At 47.0% G+C, this 19,484-nt stretch overlaps 1 protein-coding gene across 1 annotated transcript in view; it reads right to left on the bottom strand.

Annotated features, from left to right (window-relative positions):
- CCDC3 (coiled-coil domain containing 3) overlaps positions 1 to 18,671 on the bottom strand; it is a 39,125-nt gene extending 20,454 nt beyond the window's left edge. The window contains exon 1 of the mRNA XM_009882945.1: positions 18,498 to 18,671. Coding sequence (XP_009881247.1) covers positions 18,498 to 18,671 — 174 coding nt within the window. The remainder of the gene's footprint in view (positions 1 to 18,497) is intronic.
- Between the last annotated feature and the right edge of the window lie 813 nt (positions 18,672 to 19,484).

Genomic DNA, 19,484 nt, shown 5'->3' with positions numbered 1-19,484 from the left:
TGGTGTTTTCTTTTTTTTTTTTTGGGGGGGGGGGCAGGGGAGGGGATGGAATGTTGACAGTCTAGTCAATTAGTGCAAATTAGTTCATTTCAGCTCTTTCACAGCCAAGCAGGTGGCAACGACCATTTCAGCTCTGAGGCTCACCTTTGTCTGATAACCAGACATTAGGTACTGATGCTTCTACACCCCCAGGTCACCACTGAGGGTCACCAGATGTAGGCAACCTGATTTTCACATCATGCTTGTTCTTTTCAATCCATGGACTTTGTGTCCTTCCTTCTTGCTTCCTTCTTCTTTGCCATCAATGGGAAATAGTTTTTTGCCAATTTTAGAAGGCAAGGCTCCCACCTCCTGGGAGATGCAGTGAGGGCAACCACTTGCCTGACCCAAAAGTGCCTGTGCAGATCCCTTACAGGCCACTAAAGTCACCCCTCGTTAGCAGCAGAGCAAAATTTATCCCTCTGCCTTCTTCACAAACTCATCTCATGGAGTGCTTGGAAGCTGGCTTTGCTTGCCTTAAGGTTGTTAGCTGAAGAAACTCATGCACATTTCACCTTGATGGAAGCTTTTGAGAATGATTTTAAGAAAATTGGTTTCCGACTCTTCTGTTGTATTTCCACCTCTAAACGTTTGTATGTGAGACACCAGGAAACATGAGTCATCTTGATTTATTAATGACACACCAGTTTGCTGCTTGCAACTGTGTCTGAACATGTCATCCCAGAAAATTGAAATGGCCATAAATGTGGTCCTGAACGCAGACTTTCATCTCCAGAAGGTCCTACTTGGTTCCCCCTGGAAATTAGGGAGAAGAAGGAGAAGGGGCCATGAAGAAACAGTTACCAAAAACCCCCTGGCTCACCTACAGCTCCAAACTGCACTGCTCTTCAGTATTTTTCTCTTATTGCCACAATTTGCAGTGGCTTTTTTTTTTTTTATCAGTAGAATATAACTGTTCTCATGTCAAACAAGATCATGGCCTCCCAAGCAGATGATTTGGTTTCCAACACAAGAGGAGAAACTCCAGAACTAGACGTGGGGTGAGACCTCTGTGTTTGATGAACCTCTGCTGATTTCCCAGACCTGAACTCTCAGCCATTAAACTGCTCATCAGGTTTTTCTGGCATCTCTTGGGGAAAGACACTTCCCCTCTCTGTGTCACTCTGCCCAGGTTAACAGTGGTACTGTTAAAAGCTGACCTTCAGTGCATGAGGTTGGTCTCCTCTGGACCTTGTTATTGTGGGCAGGCAGAGAATGCTCTCCAGAAAAGCACTGAGAAGAGATACATGATTGAGGGGATGGAACCTGGTCCACTGCTGCACATGGAGCTCCACGAGCGAGCACCTACGCAGGACTCCAACCCCCGGATTTGGTATCACAGCTTTCCTTTGTGGCCCTCGGCAGAGGAAAGGAGATGCTGAAGCAACCCGTAAATTTTGGGCAATGTCTTGGTGGTTTCTCAGAAAGTTTGCTTATGCAGTGCCTCCAGTTCACTTTGGATTTCACTCTGTGAAGTTTCTGAAGGTTGAGGTCATCACTTAATGGGCATGATGCCACGCCAGGTAAAAATGTGCTTTCTCCATCTCACTGGCACTCCAGGCCCAAGTTCCTCTTCACTAGAACAGCACTTATACCCATACAAAAGCAAAACTCTGTGATCTTTTTTTCGCATGATTACTTTGATTATTAAAGCCAAGTCCATTCAAAACTTTTTTTGAGATGAGCCGAAAAAACATGCTTTTTATGGGCCTTTGTTCAACTTCATGTTCTCCAGGTCTGGATCCAGCTCTAGGTTAGACACCTGACTCTAAGGAGATGATGCAGTTGCCTGAGTGGAGGTGTCTACCCTAATTTCAGGTGGTGTGCAGTTGCAGGTGGGTTCCTACCCACCATCTGCCACTGCAGATGGTTTAGAGTTTTCCGCAAGTCCTGTGATTTACCTGCCAGCCCTGCATAAAGGTCTTGGCCAGCCTAGGGCATTTCAAATGGCATAAGGATCCTACAGCTAGGTAACCAAATCCTGCTCTAGGTGTCTACATTGTAGATATTAATATATGAGTGAGGTTGTCTAAGAAATCCTTTATCCAACAAGCCCAGATCCCTGCAGTATCCACCATCCCAGCAACACAGCACCTGAGGAGCTTGCAGCTGAAAGCCTGAGGATCCGCCCAGCCAAGCAAACTCGAACAAGTCACATCAATTTTTCTTAACTGTACGTCCTTGAAAAGTTTAAGTTTCCTAGGCCTTCGTGTTAAATACAGCATGACTCACTGTTCCCTTCAAGAGGTCAACCAGGCCTTTAGAATACTGTAACTACTAGGCTAATTGATCCTTTAATTTAGAAAGATGATGCTCAAGCTTCTTAGATCTGGTTGGATCTTCTAGTTCCAAGTCCAGCTGTCCCCAGAAATGGGGTCATGTAAGCAATGACAAATTCTAAATAACAGTTTGAGGCAATATAAACCATACAGTGCTTTAGTTCCTGACAAGACCAAATCTTCCGAGGATCACTGGTATCTTTCAGGCACCGTGCTACTGCTTGCTTCATCAAGGCAAGAAATAACCCTTTCTCCTGCCCTTTTCCTTTTCCAGAAATTGAGAGTTTTCCACAAAAGTGTGTCTTCTCTGTCTGGCATGAGGCAATCCTCTAGTTAAACCCCACAAACAGAAGCAACATTTTGGTTGACTTGGCTGGTTCCTCTGCACATCTTTAGTTTTTCAGCCCAAAAGTGCCTGAAGTGCCTCACACCAACTTCTTCCATCACAACCACATATTATGCACTTTTCAAATTACAGGTGCAGGCTCAGGAGGAGGAGAAAGTAGATTATATTCCTTAACACATGATTCCTCTCCCTTTAAAGTCAGCGTGAGTTTCAGTTTTCTACTGCTTCCACCAAGTAGACAGTACAAAGCACAGTAGATTTGGCTACTCAATGGATTGCTTCACTTGAATATAATTTGATTTCTATTTCAAACTTTTAAAATCAAACCTGCCCATATCTTGCACTTCTTTTGTAGCCCCCACTTGTATTCTCCACTTTTTCCTCAGAAGACTCTATTTCGCATCAATTCACAGTTTCCAATACTGGAGCACCTGTCAAAAAGACTCCTATACTCCACTCTGCTGTTGGCTGCAGCGCTTTAGTGCCCTGTATGCAATGAAATTCAGTCTTTACTCACATTTTGGGAGCAATACTGAAGAAGACAAGCTCCCTAACTCCTTTCAACTGCTAAAAAAAAAAAATCCCACCAACAAGCCAATCCCAAGCCACAATATCGATACATAAAATGCATAGAAAAAATAAGTTGAGTCCCATCTACATTATATGCTTGGAGACCAAACAGAAAAAGCCCTAAAATCAATGTTGAAGTAATTCAGAGAGCCCCATGTAAAAAGGTGGTCTCACATGATGATTCCAACAATGTTGCCTGGATTAGAAAGCTTATTCCGGTTGTTACTGCAAGCTTTGGAGTCTAAGATTTTCTATGGTCAGAGACATTGTTACCTTTTGATAAAAGTATTGATAACACATGTCCTCTTTTTTTCTTTTCCTAACACCATTTTGAAAAATGCTTTTCGTATTATTTACACATTTTGCACCGTTTCCTAAATCAGTCTGTAATTGACCACAAACATTTAAAAAAGGGAGGCCAGGGGCTTTGGAATTTCAAAACAAAAGGAATTACTTTAAAGCAATTTAGAAGATTGGATTTAAATCCACAAAATAAAACTCAACGTCTTCCATGCATTCAGCAAATCTTATCCAAAAGGCTTTACAAGCTAGAAGATAAAGACTTCAAAATGCACCATAAGCTCTAGCCAAATTCAAGCCACCTGCTCCACACGGCAATAGATCTGGAAGGAGGACCTCAGGCAGGCTGCGGTGCTTGTTTCAAACTCTCGACTCTTCCAGAATCCACTGAATCTAAGCCCAGAACTGCTATACCCAGGAAAAGCAGACAGTGAGACAGAGCCATAGTCATGGTTAGGGGGTTGTAGCATAAACACTCCAGGACCACGTCAGTACCTTTTAGTCCCTGATAAGTCCCTATGGGGTCAAGACAAGACCACAATGTGAGCTCCAAAGAGCTAAAGACTGTAGCACTCGAACATCTGCTTTCTCACCATACTCTGATATGGCAGAGGATGCTCCCCTAACTACGCAGGAAGGTCTTGCAGCCATGGCACTGAAGATCTGGAGCTCAGGACAAGAAACAGCCTTTACCTCTAGGAGAAAGCCACCAATTGCTTCTTATGTGGGTTTTCGGTGGAGCCTTTTCACTTAGGACTCACACGAGCCCACACCATGTTTTATGTGCCATAAGATGCACGTTCATTAACCTGTCACTTCAATATCAATTTCTTCACAAAGAAAGCATTAGTGCTGCAAAGCAGAGGACACAATGCTGGTATCACATAGCTCTGTTTTCTCAAGCATTTCTGTAAGCAGTATTTCTGTTGTCAATTCTCACAAGTCAAAAGCTCAGGAAAACATGGCATCAATTTCAGCTCACAGACTGACACTTCAATTCAGATGTCAACAAGCAGTTGTCTATAAAGATCAGTGTCTTGAGTTTTCGTAAGTCAGTGGAGATCTAAAGCCCAATCAAGGTGTCCAGCTCCTTCTTGGACACCCTAGTGTGCTGAAGACATCTGCAGAGGACCATGGATGACTGCTCAGCTTGTCCTAAAGCAAACACCTTTTTTCGGGCAGCTGAATTGCTCTCTATCCTCTTTTGTTTGCACTGCCTAGAAGCATGATTCAGGTGCTCATCCTGTGACACCTAGTGCCACCTGAAATGCCTGTGTGGTCTCCAGCTGCCATTGGAGAAGGTGATGTTCCAGTGACGAACAGCAGGTTTCCTGCTGTTCCTGGTCTTGTGCCCTATCTCTTCGATCCCCTTCGGCATCTCAAATGGTAACAGGCACCTACTTCAGGCAGCTGAATTGCTCCCATAAGGTAGGTATCCCAGTCTGACTGCTGATTCCCACCCAGGGGTCGAACTGCCAGTGACACCCAGCCTGCTTCATGTCTTAACTTGCTGGGCTTGAGGACAGGAAAAAGAAAAAACTTTTTCTTTCTTTTAGTGGTTTCCCTTATTAGAAAAAGCCACGTTACACTAACTGAAAGCACATTTCTAGGACATTGAATAGAATACCACATTTGAACATCTGCTTGGTGACCTCCTAGGGTAGACAGAGATGAACCTCTTGCTGAAAGCACAGGACAAGTCTGCAACAACCTCTGTTCTGCTCTTGGACTCCCAAATTGCCCCGAATCGTCATTTAGCTAGATTGAGAACCTGCCTCCCCTCCCTGCCTCCATTGTTTGCCTGTACCACTGCCCACAAGGACTGCCTGCATCTATCCAAGACATAAAGAAAAGAAAAGAAAAGAAAAGAAAAGAAAAGAAAAGAAAAGAAAAGAAAAGAAAAGAAAAGAAAAGAAAAGAAAAGAAAAGAAAAGAAAAGAAAAGAAAAGAAAAGAAAAGAAAAGAAAAGAAAAGAAAAGAAAAGAAAAGAGAAAAGAAAATTCCCCAGGATCTGAGGAGAAAGGGACAAGATACTGCCCCTGATAAATACTGAGAGCAAACATTAACACAGCAGTAGTCACGTTCCCAGCTCAGTAGTTGTGGGGCTGAGACCCACCCTGGACACCGCCAATGTGTATGTTAATGTTTAAAGGTACATGTGGGCTTAGCAGCAGGTTAGAGTACACAATTAGCCCTGAGCAAGCCTCTTGCAAGAGATCTCTCCATTTCAAAACATAGGAAATGTTGTAAATACCACAGCAAATGCAATTACCGGAGCGTGATAAACACCACTTCATTAGCAGCGACCACGGGGGTTCTCTCATTTCAGACATTTCTGACAATGAGCTGGAACCAGAGGTCGATCCTGAAGTCCAGACACGGAACAGGCAGGCAAATGCCTCAGGGGTGCCTCCAGTCAGGAATTTTGATTTTAGCCCTTCTCTGTCCTACCACTGTGATGGAAGGAGCCTACTCCTTCACATCCTCAACATCTGTAGTGTGTTTCTGAAGCGATGACCGTCCATAAGGAGCAGGCTTTGTTCCAGCAGCTCCAAAGTGCCACTGACTTGGAAGTGACAGGACACTTCCCATTGGTATTTCAGCTGCTTCTAGACATGGGTTAAATATAGGAGGGTTTTGTCACTGGATGTGGTTTTAAGCCATTTTTATTGCAGCGGGAAAGATTTGAGCATAAAATATTATTTCCAGGATACACTTAATCTATAGTTTCGCACCTTTGGGAAAAGAACCAAGAATCACATTTGCTCCCCTGCCCTTTGAAATCGAGACTTAAGAAAACACAGGCTCAATTAGGATTTCAAGGGACAGATCATGAAGTGTTCGTTGAACTCAGACAAAGTGTGCCTGAGCCTAAAACATGTAAAAGGGCAGAGACCCAATCACTGATGGCAGTAACAGCCCTTCCCTGGGGTCTTCTTAAAACTCTGTTTCCAGTCCATGGGCTTTTCCCAACACCAGCATTCAGGTCCAGCATGGCTGCAGCTGTCTGAAGGGCCCAGGGAACTTGCAAGTGATTTTTAGAAAAATTCACCTTCAAGTTGTCTGTTCAAATCCAGCTGATGGAGGTGGGTTTTGGATGCTATGTGCTACCTCCTGGAGCTGCTCAGCCACAGCGTGGGGGATCTAAACCCTCTCCAGAGGGAGCAAGTCACCACTGTTGCCAGAGCCACCCAGTTTGAGGAGTAAGAAGGGGACACGGACAGAGCATTTGGAAACTCAATATAGTCCCTCCCAGAGCTATGTCATGACCTGTGCAATGCATCCTTTTCCAGAGGTAGGCAGCAAAAGAAGAATGTCATCTTCTGACTAAGAGACCCACTGTAATCTCTCAGTTTGACCCAAGCCTTGTAAAGTATGGAGATTTCACCACATCAGTTGGCTACATGTTTCCGTGGATTATTTCCTATTTCCATGGGTTTTTTTAAATTTTCCCTCATTTACTTTTTTAATTTGTCTCCACTTACAGATACCTCCCCAGCAGAGGTACTTACAGACCAAGAATAAGCTGCCTGTTTCCTTCCCACAGATAAGCCACATACACAGATTCTGTCTTTATGGCATCTTTTATAGACCATGAATAAACTCTCTCTCACCCGTCTGAGACCTCAGAGCTATTTTAAAGCATGGGCTGGCATCTGGCAGACCTCCCCCACAGCCTCCGTGGCTAAGCCCCTTCCTCATTACTCCTCCTCTTCCACACCCCAAGATGATGCTTTTAAGGTGGAAAAGAGCTTTCCTGCTTGGCAACAAAATGTAGGGTTTCGAGTGGATGTGGCTGCTATGTTCACGCTTCAAAGGCTCTGAAATGGGACTTCTTTACCCATGTAGTGGAAATGCGGACTTACAGTATCTGAACTTCTGTTCCTATCCTCAGCCAACATCAGTACAACTTGTTCCTCCACTTTGACTTTCCTTCCTTTCTATCCCCAACTACCATCCAGTTATACAACTAACTGAATTTTTTCCACAATAAAAAATATAATCAAAAACACCCAGAAGAACAGAATTGTGTTCAGACCCTGTCTAAAGGCTCTGGAAAGACGAAAAGTAAGCCAAACAAATGAACGTGCTCTGAAATGGGTTTACAGTGAAGACAAATGGAGGTGATAAACTCATTGCTTTTTGAGGCAATGAAAAAAGACACGCATCACCGTCCACCTGAAGAAGGAAGCCAGGCTTCGTACCACCAATGTGCTTTGGTTTGATTAAAGAACCAAACCCCAGCTGCTCATGTGCCCCTCATCTGAACACATCTCCTTACTCAAAGTACGGTGCTGGCTGCACCACAAGGCTGGAAGACACAGAGGGGGAACAGGAAGGGCACAGGTTTTAGACAAAGAAGTTTACAAACGGAAAAAGTGTTCAGACAGTTGTTTCTAATCCCAGTGGGGATAAATTCCGGGTCAAAGAGAATTGTCTCCACTGGACTGGGACACAGACCCTAACAAGCCTGCCTCCCTTTTCCCATCTGCAGAATGGGAATAGTCCTCCTGCTACCCCTGTGTGGTGATGAAGGTGAGTCAGTTGGAGGATGATGGTATGTAAGTACCAGCTTGGCCTTCACTCCCACATCTTGTCTCAATACAAAACACTGCATTGCCATCCCCGCTTGCAGTAGCTGGTACTTCTGCTGGTTCCCCACTGCTCTAGGAAATGCAAAACTACTGCAGAACAAGTCCATTAAGTGCTTTCAGATCTCAGGAAATATATTTTTGCTTGCTTGCTCTTAAGTTTTTTGGGCAGAAATTCATACCTGGCTTTCTAGTGGTATTATTTCCCCTTTGCATTATACAGTGTCATGGAAACTTGCTCCTCCCTCGGTATATTTTTCCCTAGCGTCATTCATTTTACAGATAACTGGACTAACAGTTGTAGCAGTGTTCTTCCAAAAAAAAACCCCACAAATTGGGGCAGCAAAAGGAGGTAGTCACTATGTCAGCTGCCAGAGGCACCTGCAAGGATTTGAGCAGCAACCAGCTGCAATTGGTCACACTGAAACCTCATACTCCCAGTCCCCCCAAACCGGCCGCTCTGGTTTGTCACTTCGCGTTAGCTGTTGCGAAGGACTGCGTGCTCCCAGGGCCGGCAGCAAAGCCAAGCCTGGCACCGCGTGGCTGCTCCTGGCCCAGCGCAATGGGGCAAGGACACTTCTCCGGGGGAATTTGGAAAAGCGCTTGGCTGGCAGAGGCACGATGGGCTTTGAAAGGCTCTGTCTGCAGCTTCCATTAGGGATTCGAGCTACTGCTGCCTCAGAGCCAACTTGGCTCTGCCGTTTGCAAAAATAAACATAAAAATGCATGGGCTGGGAGAAAATATGTCCCAAATTGAAAGATCTCATCTCCCTTCAAGCCGCAATGGCTGATCCAGTTACAGGCAGTATTACAGGTGTCCCGTCTGCCAGCTGGATTTTGGTGTCTGTTGATTTTAATAAATGTTCTGCTCCATCTTCTTCTGTATCTGTCTCACAGGTGGGTCAGGAGAGAGAGAGAAGTGGAAAGAAAAGACTTTTCCCTGGATTCAAGGTTGACCGAGGTCATCAACTAAACCAAAGACCCGCTCTGCCCACAGTACCTGTAGGAGAAGCATGTGCATCAAGGACAGACCCTGGCCCAGGACTCTTGATCCATATGAATCATCCTTCCCAACTACTGACCAATATGAAGCATGGATTTACACAGACAAAAACATCTAACACATCTACAGACTCGAAGATTTCCAGAAGGGTTTGGTGGCTCCCACAATTGGTCTGAACAACACAGAATTTGGGGATCTCCCTTATTCATTTTGGCTGCCCAGCAAACTTTCCTGAGACTCACTCTGAATGTATTCCCCAAAACGGTCAGCCCAAACCAAGGTCTCAGAGAATCCAAGCAGGTGAAGAGTCAGATGCACCTAACTAACTCAGATGTTTGCTTCTCCCTCCTGTTTCCAATCCAACCAAAAGCACTGAAATAGTCCCAGTGGGTTACTGTGAGCGGGGTGCCAGGATACATATCTGAGCATCTTCCAGTAGCTCTCAGACTAAGTCAAGTACCTCCACTTTCTAAGTTTGAAAAATCATGGGACAAGTATGAATAATAAGCATGACTGGATAAAAAAAGCCACCTGTGATCTGCTTCTTTGGACTGCATATTTCGTTTTGCCTTGGGTTAGTAAAAGAATATGTCCACCTTACAGGAACACCAGCCTTAACCCTCCTCCTTGGATACCAGGTCCCAGATACCCAGGGGAGCATCTTGAGTACAGGAATCCGTGTCAAGGAAGGTGATTTGGCCATGAATACAACCGCTTTCAAGCATGTGTTGCCCTGCACCTCTTTAATTCCCAGTTCCAGTGACCATGCAGGTCCCCAACAGCTGCCTCCCTCGCTGACCAGTGCTTTCACCCTTCCCAGTCTACGTGCAGTGGGATATCCTCCTTCACTTCCCCATATTGGGAAGGCCATGAAAGGGAGGGCAGGGCAAAAAAGCAGAGGAATCAGTGAACCGTTCACACACAAGGAAGGAGACAAGGGACCAAAGTCAGCCTTGGCCTCCTCATGTCTTCTGATTGCTGCTTTTCCCATGACTGTGTCATCTCCAGCGGGTATGGATGAGAGGTCCGTCTCTTGTTACAGTGCTGCAATTCCCAGCCCACCTCCACATGTGGATGCTCACAGGAGTAGCTTCAAACTTTCCACTGCTCTCCCCAGAGGGAGGTACCTCCCACCTCAGCCACTTCTGTGCTAACAGAGAGGGAATGTGACCAGCTCAGTGAAAGTCCCATCTCTCTTACCTACCCTGAGACAACAGCAGCAACATCCCACCTGTGCTGCACACTACGGAGTTAGCCCTGGCCAAGTAGCTGCATCTTTCTAACATGACGGGGAAACACATTGCTTCAGCCCTTGGCTAAGAGTCAGCAGTTGGGGGCTTGCAAAAAAACTCTTTGTCCAGCTAAGTGAGCACTGTGGTAGGATTGGTGCTCAGCAGCACCACTGCAGGTCTTTCAACCACCTCTGGGATGGAAACGCCAAGGGTACGCCACCCCTCCAGGCAGCCTTGGATCTGAAACACAGGAGGGACAACGGGGTCCCTTCAACTTCATCTTTGTGTCTCTCAATGTGCAGAGCTCAACCTAAAACTGCCAACCACCTCTGTGGCCACCAGTAAGTTCCCCCTTCTGTGGTGGTGGAAGAAGCCAGATGGAGAGTTGAAGAGGTGTCCTGGGGCCAGGGTCAGATGCCTGCTCGCCACCAAGTTCATGAACAGCAGCAGATAGACTCATGCCACGAAACCTGGAATGATTTAGTGCATTTGGCAGAACTTCTTTAAGGTGTGGCTCTTGGTAATTAAAAGCAGCCTGGAGTCATGTGGGTCTTCATTCATTGCCAATTCCTGGAAGGACTGCTGCTTCGCCCTTCGGAGGAAGCAGCCATGTACATACACTTACACCCCCATGGCTGTCTAGGCATTTCCTTGCTCAGCGGGCTGGAAACTGGATATTTTTAAGGATATCGTGTACTTGGATGTGCCTTAGATATAGCCAGAGAGAGCTGTGCTCTGGAGTAATCTGCTTTGCTTGATAGGGAGCAAGTTGGTCCACACTCGGTCACCAGGAGCTGGGCCATCAATTTGGGACTCCCCTCACCTCGTCTTGCATCCACGTTGGTACCAGGAGGGCACAGACTGGCAGCTTGGCAGCTCCCCACTGGTCACGGCTGCCAGTGGGGACGAGAGTTCAGGTGGGTGGGGAAAAACTCCTCATTCAACCCTAAATTCAGACTGTTCACAATTGACATCAGATTCAAGGCTCCCATGCTACCTCAGGTCAACCCTCTGCATTGTATATGGCAGTCAGCGAACCTGCCTCCTGATACAGAAATAAGGTGCCTCTAAGAGACACTCTAAAACCAGAAAAAAATCCCCATTTTTCTCCTGGGAAACTCAGAACACCTTCTGGGTGCTATAAATATAAGACAGACCATACACAAAAGAAACGTCCCATGGATAAGACTATTTTGAACTCATCGGTGATCTTTTATTCTGTATTTTGGCAGCCTATGTACATGTGGGAAGACAGAAAACTGATAGGGAGGTGCCAATCAGACCTCTAAGAGTCCCCTACCACAGCCTGGGTGGGAAGATTTGGAAATGAGTCAATGCCATTTCTATGCCAAAAGACTCTTGGGGATGTTACCCAAATGTATCAACTGTCTCTTGGTCTCCCCTCATCCCAGACACTTGTCAGCAGTTCTCCATTTCTTCTAATATTGCTGACATGTATTCAAATTAAACACAGATTGTAGGGAGGGGGTACACTCTGGGTGGGTTTCTGGGAGGAAAACAAAAGCGCTGTAAATCACTATTAGAACAACCCAGAAGCGATGTACAATTTCTATCATGCTATTAGGAAGAAACTGAATCTAAACCAAGATTTTCAAACCTCTAGATATTGGACCTTACCTTCATCTATTTTGAGATCTTTTGCCCTGCCCTTGCCACGTAGCAGTGTTTTGAACTGAGAATATTTTCTATCTCCCTGGTGACTTAGGACCAGAGAAGGGAGGATCCTTTATGCAGTTCATGCCACAAGCAAACACAAAAGGCCAGTACAAGGGAATTAAAAAGCAAACTGTCTTAACCAAGCCAGGCAGCTGCCTGCTCTTTTCCAGACCAGTCCTTCCCCTAAAACTGCTGGCTCTGGACTCCACGACCAGTGTTTTCCAGTCCTACAATTCCTCTCCCTGCACTCAGAGAAGAGAGGGAACTCCTCCAGAGAAGAAGTGCTTAACTTTTAAAAGAGAAAAAACAAACTGCTTTTTCATGTTATCTCAGTGGATACTGCGGACAAAATTTTAACTGAAACCCATTACAGTTATCAGCTATTTTTTCCAGTGGCCAGGCTTTGCATGATTCATGTAGTAGAGTCACCTTCAGCATCACCGATGTTCACCTCAGCCCCGGCAGGAAGAGCTCTGGTCCCTGCATCCAGGGCAGCTCAGGCTATCTCCGGAGATGCCACAGGTATGTCTCCAGCAGGTACCCATCCATGATACTATTTAATCACTGTTCAGACTCAAAATCAGGGAAGTCAGAAAAACTATGCCAGCTTTCCTTCTTCTTGTCCCCTCTCCGGAGGCATGTTGCCTGGGGAGATGAATCAAAACAGGTCCCCACAGCGGAAGTCACATAAGCAAGCCCTTTTCTGGTAGCCCAAAGTACTTTTGTGTAAGATCCTATTTCTCTGTGATTTAAGCCCTCATGGTCCTGTGAAGCGTCACCAAACGAGACCTGCTACCATCAGCCTCGTTGAGAGCATCAAGGAAGAGCCAGGCTGGGACCACGGCTGAGCAAATGTGCTGCTGCGCACAGATGGGTTCAGGGAATGATCTGACCCAGCGGCTCCCAGTTCATGCACACGGCTGTTGCTAAAATACAAACAGCTCAGAAACTATTTCCTCTACTTCTGCAGAGGAAGAATGCCATTTAATTTCATTTTTGCTTTGCATAATAATAGCAAGGCCATTTATGCAATTATATTGCTTTTCTTTTCCGGTTCCCTTTTCAGCTGCTCCAAAGCCTTGCAGGTGTTGTGTTCAGGTCATCAGTTGTTATAGCAGCCAAAGTGCCACCGGAGAAGAGGATCCAGGTCCAAAGATGCTAAGCACATATTTGTAGACTGCCCTAACTAGACTGCTAACCCACTAATTACCTTGCTTTTTATTTAGGACACTGAGTACTCTCATAAAAGCTTTATTATTACCCAGATAAATCTCTGGAGGTCTGTCAGAAGGTAAGTCCATTTATCTAAATCAATTGAAGTAACAGCGTGGTTGTGGCTCCCATGCTTGAGAGAAGGAGAGGCAATGCAGGGAGAGAGGTTTAATAAAAGATATAATCTCCCCCAGCAATCTCGCCAGGCTTAATTGAAGTTATTGGACTCCTTAATTTCCGTGGGTTTTATCACAGTGCTAGTGCTCTCACAGTTGCTCACGATCAGTTTGACACACTGCTGCTAATTCCCCCATTACGGTGCACGTGGGGTCATTTTGCAACTCTCCTACATGAAAAAAAGGGGAGAAAGGTGCCCTGTAAAAGAAGCACCGCACAGCCCCAGGTTGTCAGCACCTCCGCTGCTCACAGCAAGCTGGGACGGAGGCCAAAAGACCACGTTTCCCTATCAACCTGTTGACAAAACCAGGAGTTAAAACCCCTCTGAATAATAAATAACGACAAACGCTGTTTGACACTTCTCTAGACCTTATTATCACCAGACCTCGAGTCCCTCGTGTGCAGACAAGGCCACGAGCTCGCAGAACGCAGAACCCTGCAGAAGGCCAAGTCAGGAGGAGAAATTAGAGCCTCTAGATTCACACGAAAATGGTAAAACTCTGCAGGGGAGAAGGATTTCAATCCCAACTCACTTTGTCACCCCCAGGCTTAGCAGCAGGCACTGTGAGAGGGGGCAAACCACAGTGACGGTTCCCACCTCCCAGCTTGAGCAAACATGAATCAAGCCCCTGCATGCAGAAAAGTGTCATTTAGCACTTAGCCATAAGGAAAATTTGTCATGAGAAAGAGGCATTGGCACATACGGATGATCTCTGGGCCTTTGGGATTTTCCCGTTCCCCCTCTCCATCCCCGGAGAAGGATGCTGGCTGCACCGCCGAATGCTCATCCTCATCTCCCAAAAGAAAGTCTGGCCCCTCAGACTACTTTTGAGCAAGAAAAGGTTGCGAGGCTGCTCCCTAAAAGCATCAGTGATGAAACACCAGCACGGCCGGCTGCACTGGAGAATAACGGGGCAGCACCCAGCGGTTTGTGAGCAATTTTAGGGGGATTAGGGGAAGCAGGGTGTAAAGGAAAAGAGGTGTCCGGGGTGGTCTCCCGAGGCAGGGGTGATCTGCCTGCAGAGGAGACTGTTGGACTTCACAAACTCTTCGATATGTCTGCAGGTCTTCCCTCAGGCAGGGGTCAACACGACATCTGGGAAAAACCATGGAGCTTTTAAGAATTTCAGTTAGGTTTTTATTACTTCTTAATTGTTCCTTTCTCTAATAAAAGCACCTTATTAAAAGAAAAGAAATTGCTGTGACTTCAAGATTCCTTGGATAGGCGAATACCGCATTTCTCCCCGGGGCAGAGGGTGGGAAGAATCGACTAAAACTGTGACTCCAAATGGGAAAAAGGAGCGTTCCTGTGTTATTATCTCCACCAACATCAGCTCTGGGACTGTGCCAAGCCTGGGACCCAGGTACCTGCCACGTGCTGCAAGAAGGGGCCCCTTGCTCTAAAAGAAGTTGCAGCCACTCACAAACCCAGCTCCAGCCCCAAGCCTGGTGGGAACTGGGGGCTTTAGCAACAGCGTTGTGGAAAACGCTGCGACGGCGAGACGGAGTAAAGCTGGAGGTCTGCAAACATCACTAAGGGGCTGTAAGAAAAGTCAGGATGGAGCCCAATTAATTACCGACTCTGCAAATGTGGAAGCCAAAATGCAAGTGCCTAAAGAAACGGCAGCCGGAGCTACCGTTGCTCTCCAGAGTGGTCAGAATAAGCACCTGAGTGAATTTATGAGACTGTGGGGTTATTGGAAAACTATGGAAAGCAGCGCCTGGCCCTCAGCCCAGACTGCAACGGGCTTAAAAATGCAGCTGGAATTAGCTTGCAGCGACAGCAGCAGGCCCAGGATGACAAATGTACTACCCCCAACGAGATGTGCCTTGGGTCTGGCCTCCTTTCACCGTGCACCACAGGGCTTTCCGAAAATTAAAAGGGTTTTCCTGTGATGGAAAAGGCAGGTTGTGCGTCCCAGTGCATGGGGAAGTTCCTGCACATCCCTTTGCTCTCTTTTGCATCATCAGACACATTCGCTGGGAGGAAGAGAAGGAGCTGTTGGGGTTTTCCTCGTTTCACTGGTTGGGACATCCCAGACGAGGCTGCCTGCAGGCAAGGAGCACCGCAGAGAGAAGAGGGCGAGCAGGAGGACAGCATGTCAGCGGTCACCTTCGAGTTCCCTGCTCCGCGGCCAGATCAGGCACACCCTGCAGAAGGGACCTCTCACTGGGAGCGGCATTACATGAGGTAAGAGACATTCACCCATCACGGGGCTTTCTCAGCTTCTGGCTGAGCACCCCAGAGCTACAAACACAAATTATTCATCGCAACTGCATATGGTTCCAGCACCGAATCCTCCCTTAAAATGTCCACCCCAGAAACAGATAGAGTAGGGCACAGGGCCATGAGCAAATACAGGGATTCAAAAAGTCTTTTGGAATACGGGATCCAGCTGTAAACAACAGATTTCATCACTCCTTTATTCCAAACCTACTTAGGCACACTGTTTTTTGACAGAGCCGCTTTTCAAGTTGTCCCTGCACGCAGCTGTCCCAAGACCTGGAGGCAGAACCTTAGCTACTAGCTTCTGGCACCAGACCTTCTCCCCAGCTGCCTTCTGCTCTGAGGATCTCAACATCTCTATCTCTTCCCTCCGACTGCACAAAACATCCATGATGGATTTTAACTCACAATTTATGTCAGTACATAGGAGCTAGTGAGACCTCTGACTCCTCACAGCAGTGTGAGCCTCATCAGAAGACCCTTTTTATCTCTGTCTAGATTCTTTACAGCTTGACACCATTGCGGATGTCCCCAGGCTCCCTAAGAACCTCTTTCCCAAAAAGCTTCAAGAGTAACGGTCCGAGCAATGCCCATTTTCTGTGCCACGAAGCCGGCACACGCCACAGTTTTCGGCTCAGGAGCCAGCACGGGACCACTCAGCCAAGCGTATTTGGAAATGGAAATTGCTTGCACTGTGATGGGATGCAAGCAGACACGGTGGCAACTGGAGAAGTCCCCACTGGACGTGACAAGGCAAAGAGAGGAGCAAAATGCTAACAAGAGCTGCACCCTGGACATGTCCATCTGTACTGGGAAGAGCTGGGGAACAAATTCCTAATACCATGGCAGCCAGAAACACCATCTCCTGCCCAGGCTGGGGCACGCAGGCGCCGGGAGCCGGCACGGGGCTGGGCAAACACAGATGTAAGAGCTGAATGGGAGCACAGTCAGCCCCAACTATTTTTAACCGGTGCAGAGGAAGCTTTTACTTTTCATTACGACGGGGAGACAAAGTGTCCATCAGTCGTGCTGAATTAATTCACTCAACGGGTGGGTGTTGAAGTATGTAAAGCCCCCAGCCCTGGTCGGTGCAACCAGCAGCTCTAATCCTCCCCTAATCTGCTCACAGCTGCAGGGGGTCAAAGAGCGCAACAGCTGACGTGCACTTTTGATACACACACTTTTGGTTGCCCCAACTTAACCTGGGTGTTTCTGCCTTGTGATTTCCAGTAAAGCTAACCAGCGAGATTCACCACTGGCGTAAACCAGCATCAACCCACTGAGATCCCCTACATTTAGCTCAGCGCGGCTAAATAAACAGTGCAGAGGCATCACAAGCAGACACTGGGAGTTGGATCTGGTGGTCCCCCAATGCCACTTTGCTCCCCTGGAGCAAAATCGGTGTATTTGGCAGCAGCAGTGCCTTTACTTGCCAAATATGTTGCTTGGGGTGCTGGGGAGTCTGCAGGCTGGTGGGGAGGAGAGCAGGGCTCTACACCTTCTCACCCAGCGAGGGTTACAGCTCTGCAATCTAATTGTAAGATAATTGATTTTCTTTAAAGTATCAATCCCTGCTGCTATCCTCAAATATATATTTGAACGTCACTGTTTCCCACTCCCTCCCCAAAATATCAGCAGTGGAAAAACGCTCGCCCACAGGGCATCCCAAGGAAAGGGGGGGGGGGGGGTTTGTGTCACTGGCCAGACGGCCACACAGCAGCTCAAACTTTGTACGCTGGCGGCTGGCCAGCTGGTGAAGGGAAAGGGCTAACCCAGCTATCGAGCTCCCTCCATCCATCTCCCAAAGAAGCCACTAGTGCATCTGCTGCCGTACACAAATATTGTGCCTTGAATCCACAGAAGACACAAGCGATGACACATGTCCTGTCCATCCTGACCCAGAAACACTTAAAACGTTCTCAGCTACCAGTGGAAACCACTAGCCTCATAAAACAAGGTTTGGCACTAAAACAGTTCTCCAAGTTTCGCTTTTGCAAATGTATGTGCACATCCAGAACATGCACGCACATAACTGCAGGTTGCTCCTCGCTGCCAAGGAAGTATTTAGTTAAATCCTGCATTTATTACACACACTACAGCCCCATAAAAGGGCTCAGAAGCCACTAACAACAGGCATCGTTGGACTTTCCATACTAATAATGTAGGTTCTTAAGGGAGGATTGCCTAGAGGGTGAACTACATGCTGTGGCCTCCCTTGAGAGGAGAAAGAGGCATTTCATTCATCTTGTTCAGAAGTAGGTGCCAGCGTCGCCCAGACGAACCATGCCCTCATCACTCAGACAAACTGTGCCCTCAAGACCCTATTTTTCCCCAGCTGCTACAAAGACAGCTTAGGGTGATTAGTTCAGAAGTAGATGTTTATGCTGTTGTGTGGAGTTAGGCAAGAATAATCCCTTACAGTCTGTCGTGGTCCAGGCACCGCTCTCGCTACATGAGATGAACACAGAAGTACAAAAGCAAAGCTCCGCTCCTAAACATTTCAGCTGAAGATCAAGTATGGGGTCTGCAGACAGTAAAACCAGGAACAATCTGGTCGGAGCAGGACAGGATCGCAAGCAATACTGGTTTCCAACCTATTGCTCCTGAACAGGTTGATACTGAGCTTTGCTCAGGTAAGTTGAAGAGCTAACACAGAGGTCAGCTTTGAAAACAGAGTCTAAAATCTCCCCATCGGTGTCTTCCTTTGCCAATAATGCTGCCAAAGGACCAGGAAAATCAGGGACTGGCTGATCTGCATTCATATATATATATGTTCGCAAACAACATGGGAATGCCTGTGCCCACTCAGAAAACAAGCGCCAGAGAGCAAATAAACCCCTTACCCGGTTGTCCTCTTGAATCTCCCAGTCACTGGAGAAGCTCAACACGTGCTGCGCCTGAGAGCAGTTAGAAAACTGGAAAAGGCTGGCAAACATCCTTCTGTTCTCCTGGGTGTCTGGGAAAATTGCCTCTTGGAAGTTGACTCCATGCGGCAGGAGGATGTAGTTCTCATCCATTCTGAAACACAAATTGCATGGGCAGCCCGCTGTGAGGCTGAACAGCGCTTTCTCTCCCGCCAAAGTCACCCGTTGTACTTCAGCCTGGCTCAACAAGTGCCACCAAAATCACACCGATGGACTTTCAGCCGGCACGTGGCTCTCAGCTCTCCTGGCACTTAGTTGCCAAGATGGCAATTTCCTCCACGGAGGACTGGGCCAGGCAGCAGCAATAAGGACCTAACAGGCTTCTGCCACCCTGCAGACATCAATGAAGCTCCATGAATTAGGCAAACCTATATTTTGGCCCATGGTCCCTACTGAATTTGCATCACTTTGGCCTTGATACCAGAGTTTTAGTAGTCCTTCAAGCAGTCAGTAAATAACTTGTGTAAAACATGTTTAAAGACACTGCCACAGACTGAGCACTAGACAGCATCAAACTGTGTTTTGTTACGCACCCGGTGTAAGAATATACCAAGTATTTCAAAACAAGCCACTGAGTAGTATTTCGCAATGTTCTTGGATTGAAGGTCACGGCGATGGCTCTGTTCCCACAATGTGGTTTATTTTCTTATTCTTTCGATGAGCCCAAAGTCAGGATTTGGCTGGGACTTGAGAGAGCCGAGAGAAAGCTATCGGGTGAGGATTTGGGGATGGGTTTTAAACTCCCGTGCCAAAGTTCAGCGAACCGGCGCTGGCCTCTCTCCAGCTCCGTGACCGTCCCGCCGTAAAAAACAAAAGCAGCAGGACCCAGGAGCTACTCAACAGCAGCTCCCCGTACTTCTGCTGCCCGGCAATGCTGAATATTACGGGGTTGGGGTGGTTTTTTTT

The sequence above is a fragment of the Charadrius vociferus genome, unplaced genomic scaffold (genome assembly GCF_000708025.1).
Source record: "Charadrius vociferus isolate BGI_N301 unplaced genomic scaffold, ASM70802v2 scaffold32, whole genome shotgun sequence".
NCBI classification, from domain to species: Eukaryota; Metazoa; Chordata; class Aves; order Charadriiformes; family Charadriidae; genus Charadrius; species Charadrius vociferus.
Note: the sequence above shows the minus strand (reverse complement) of the source record. Positions and strands in the feature narration are given on the sequence as shown.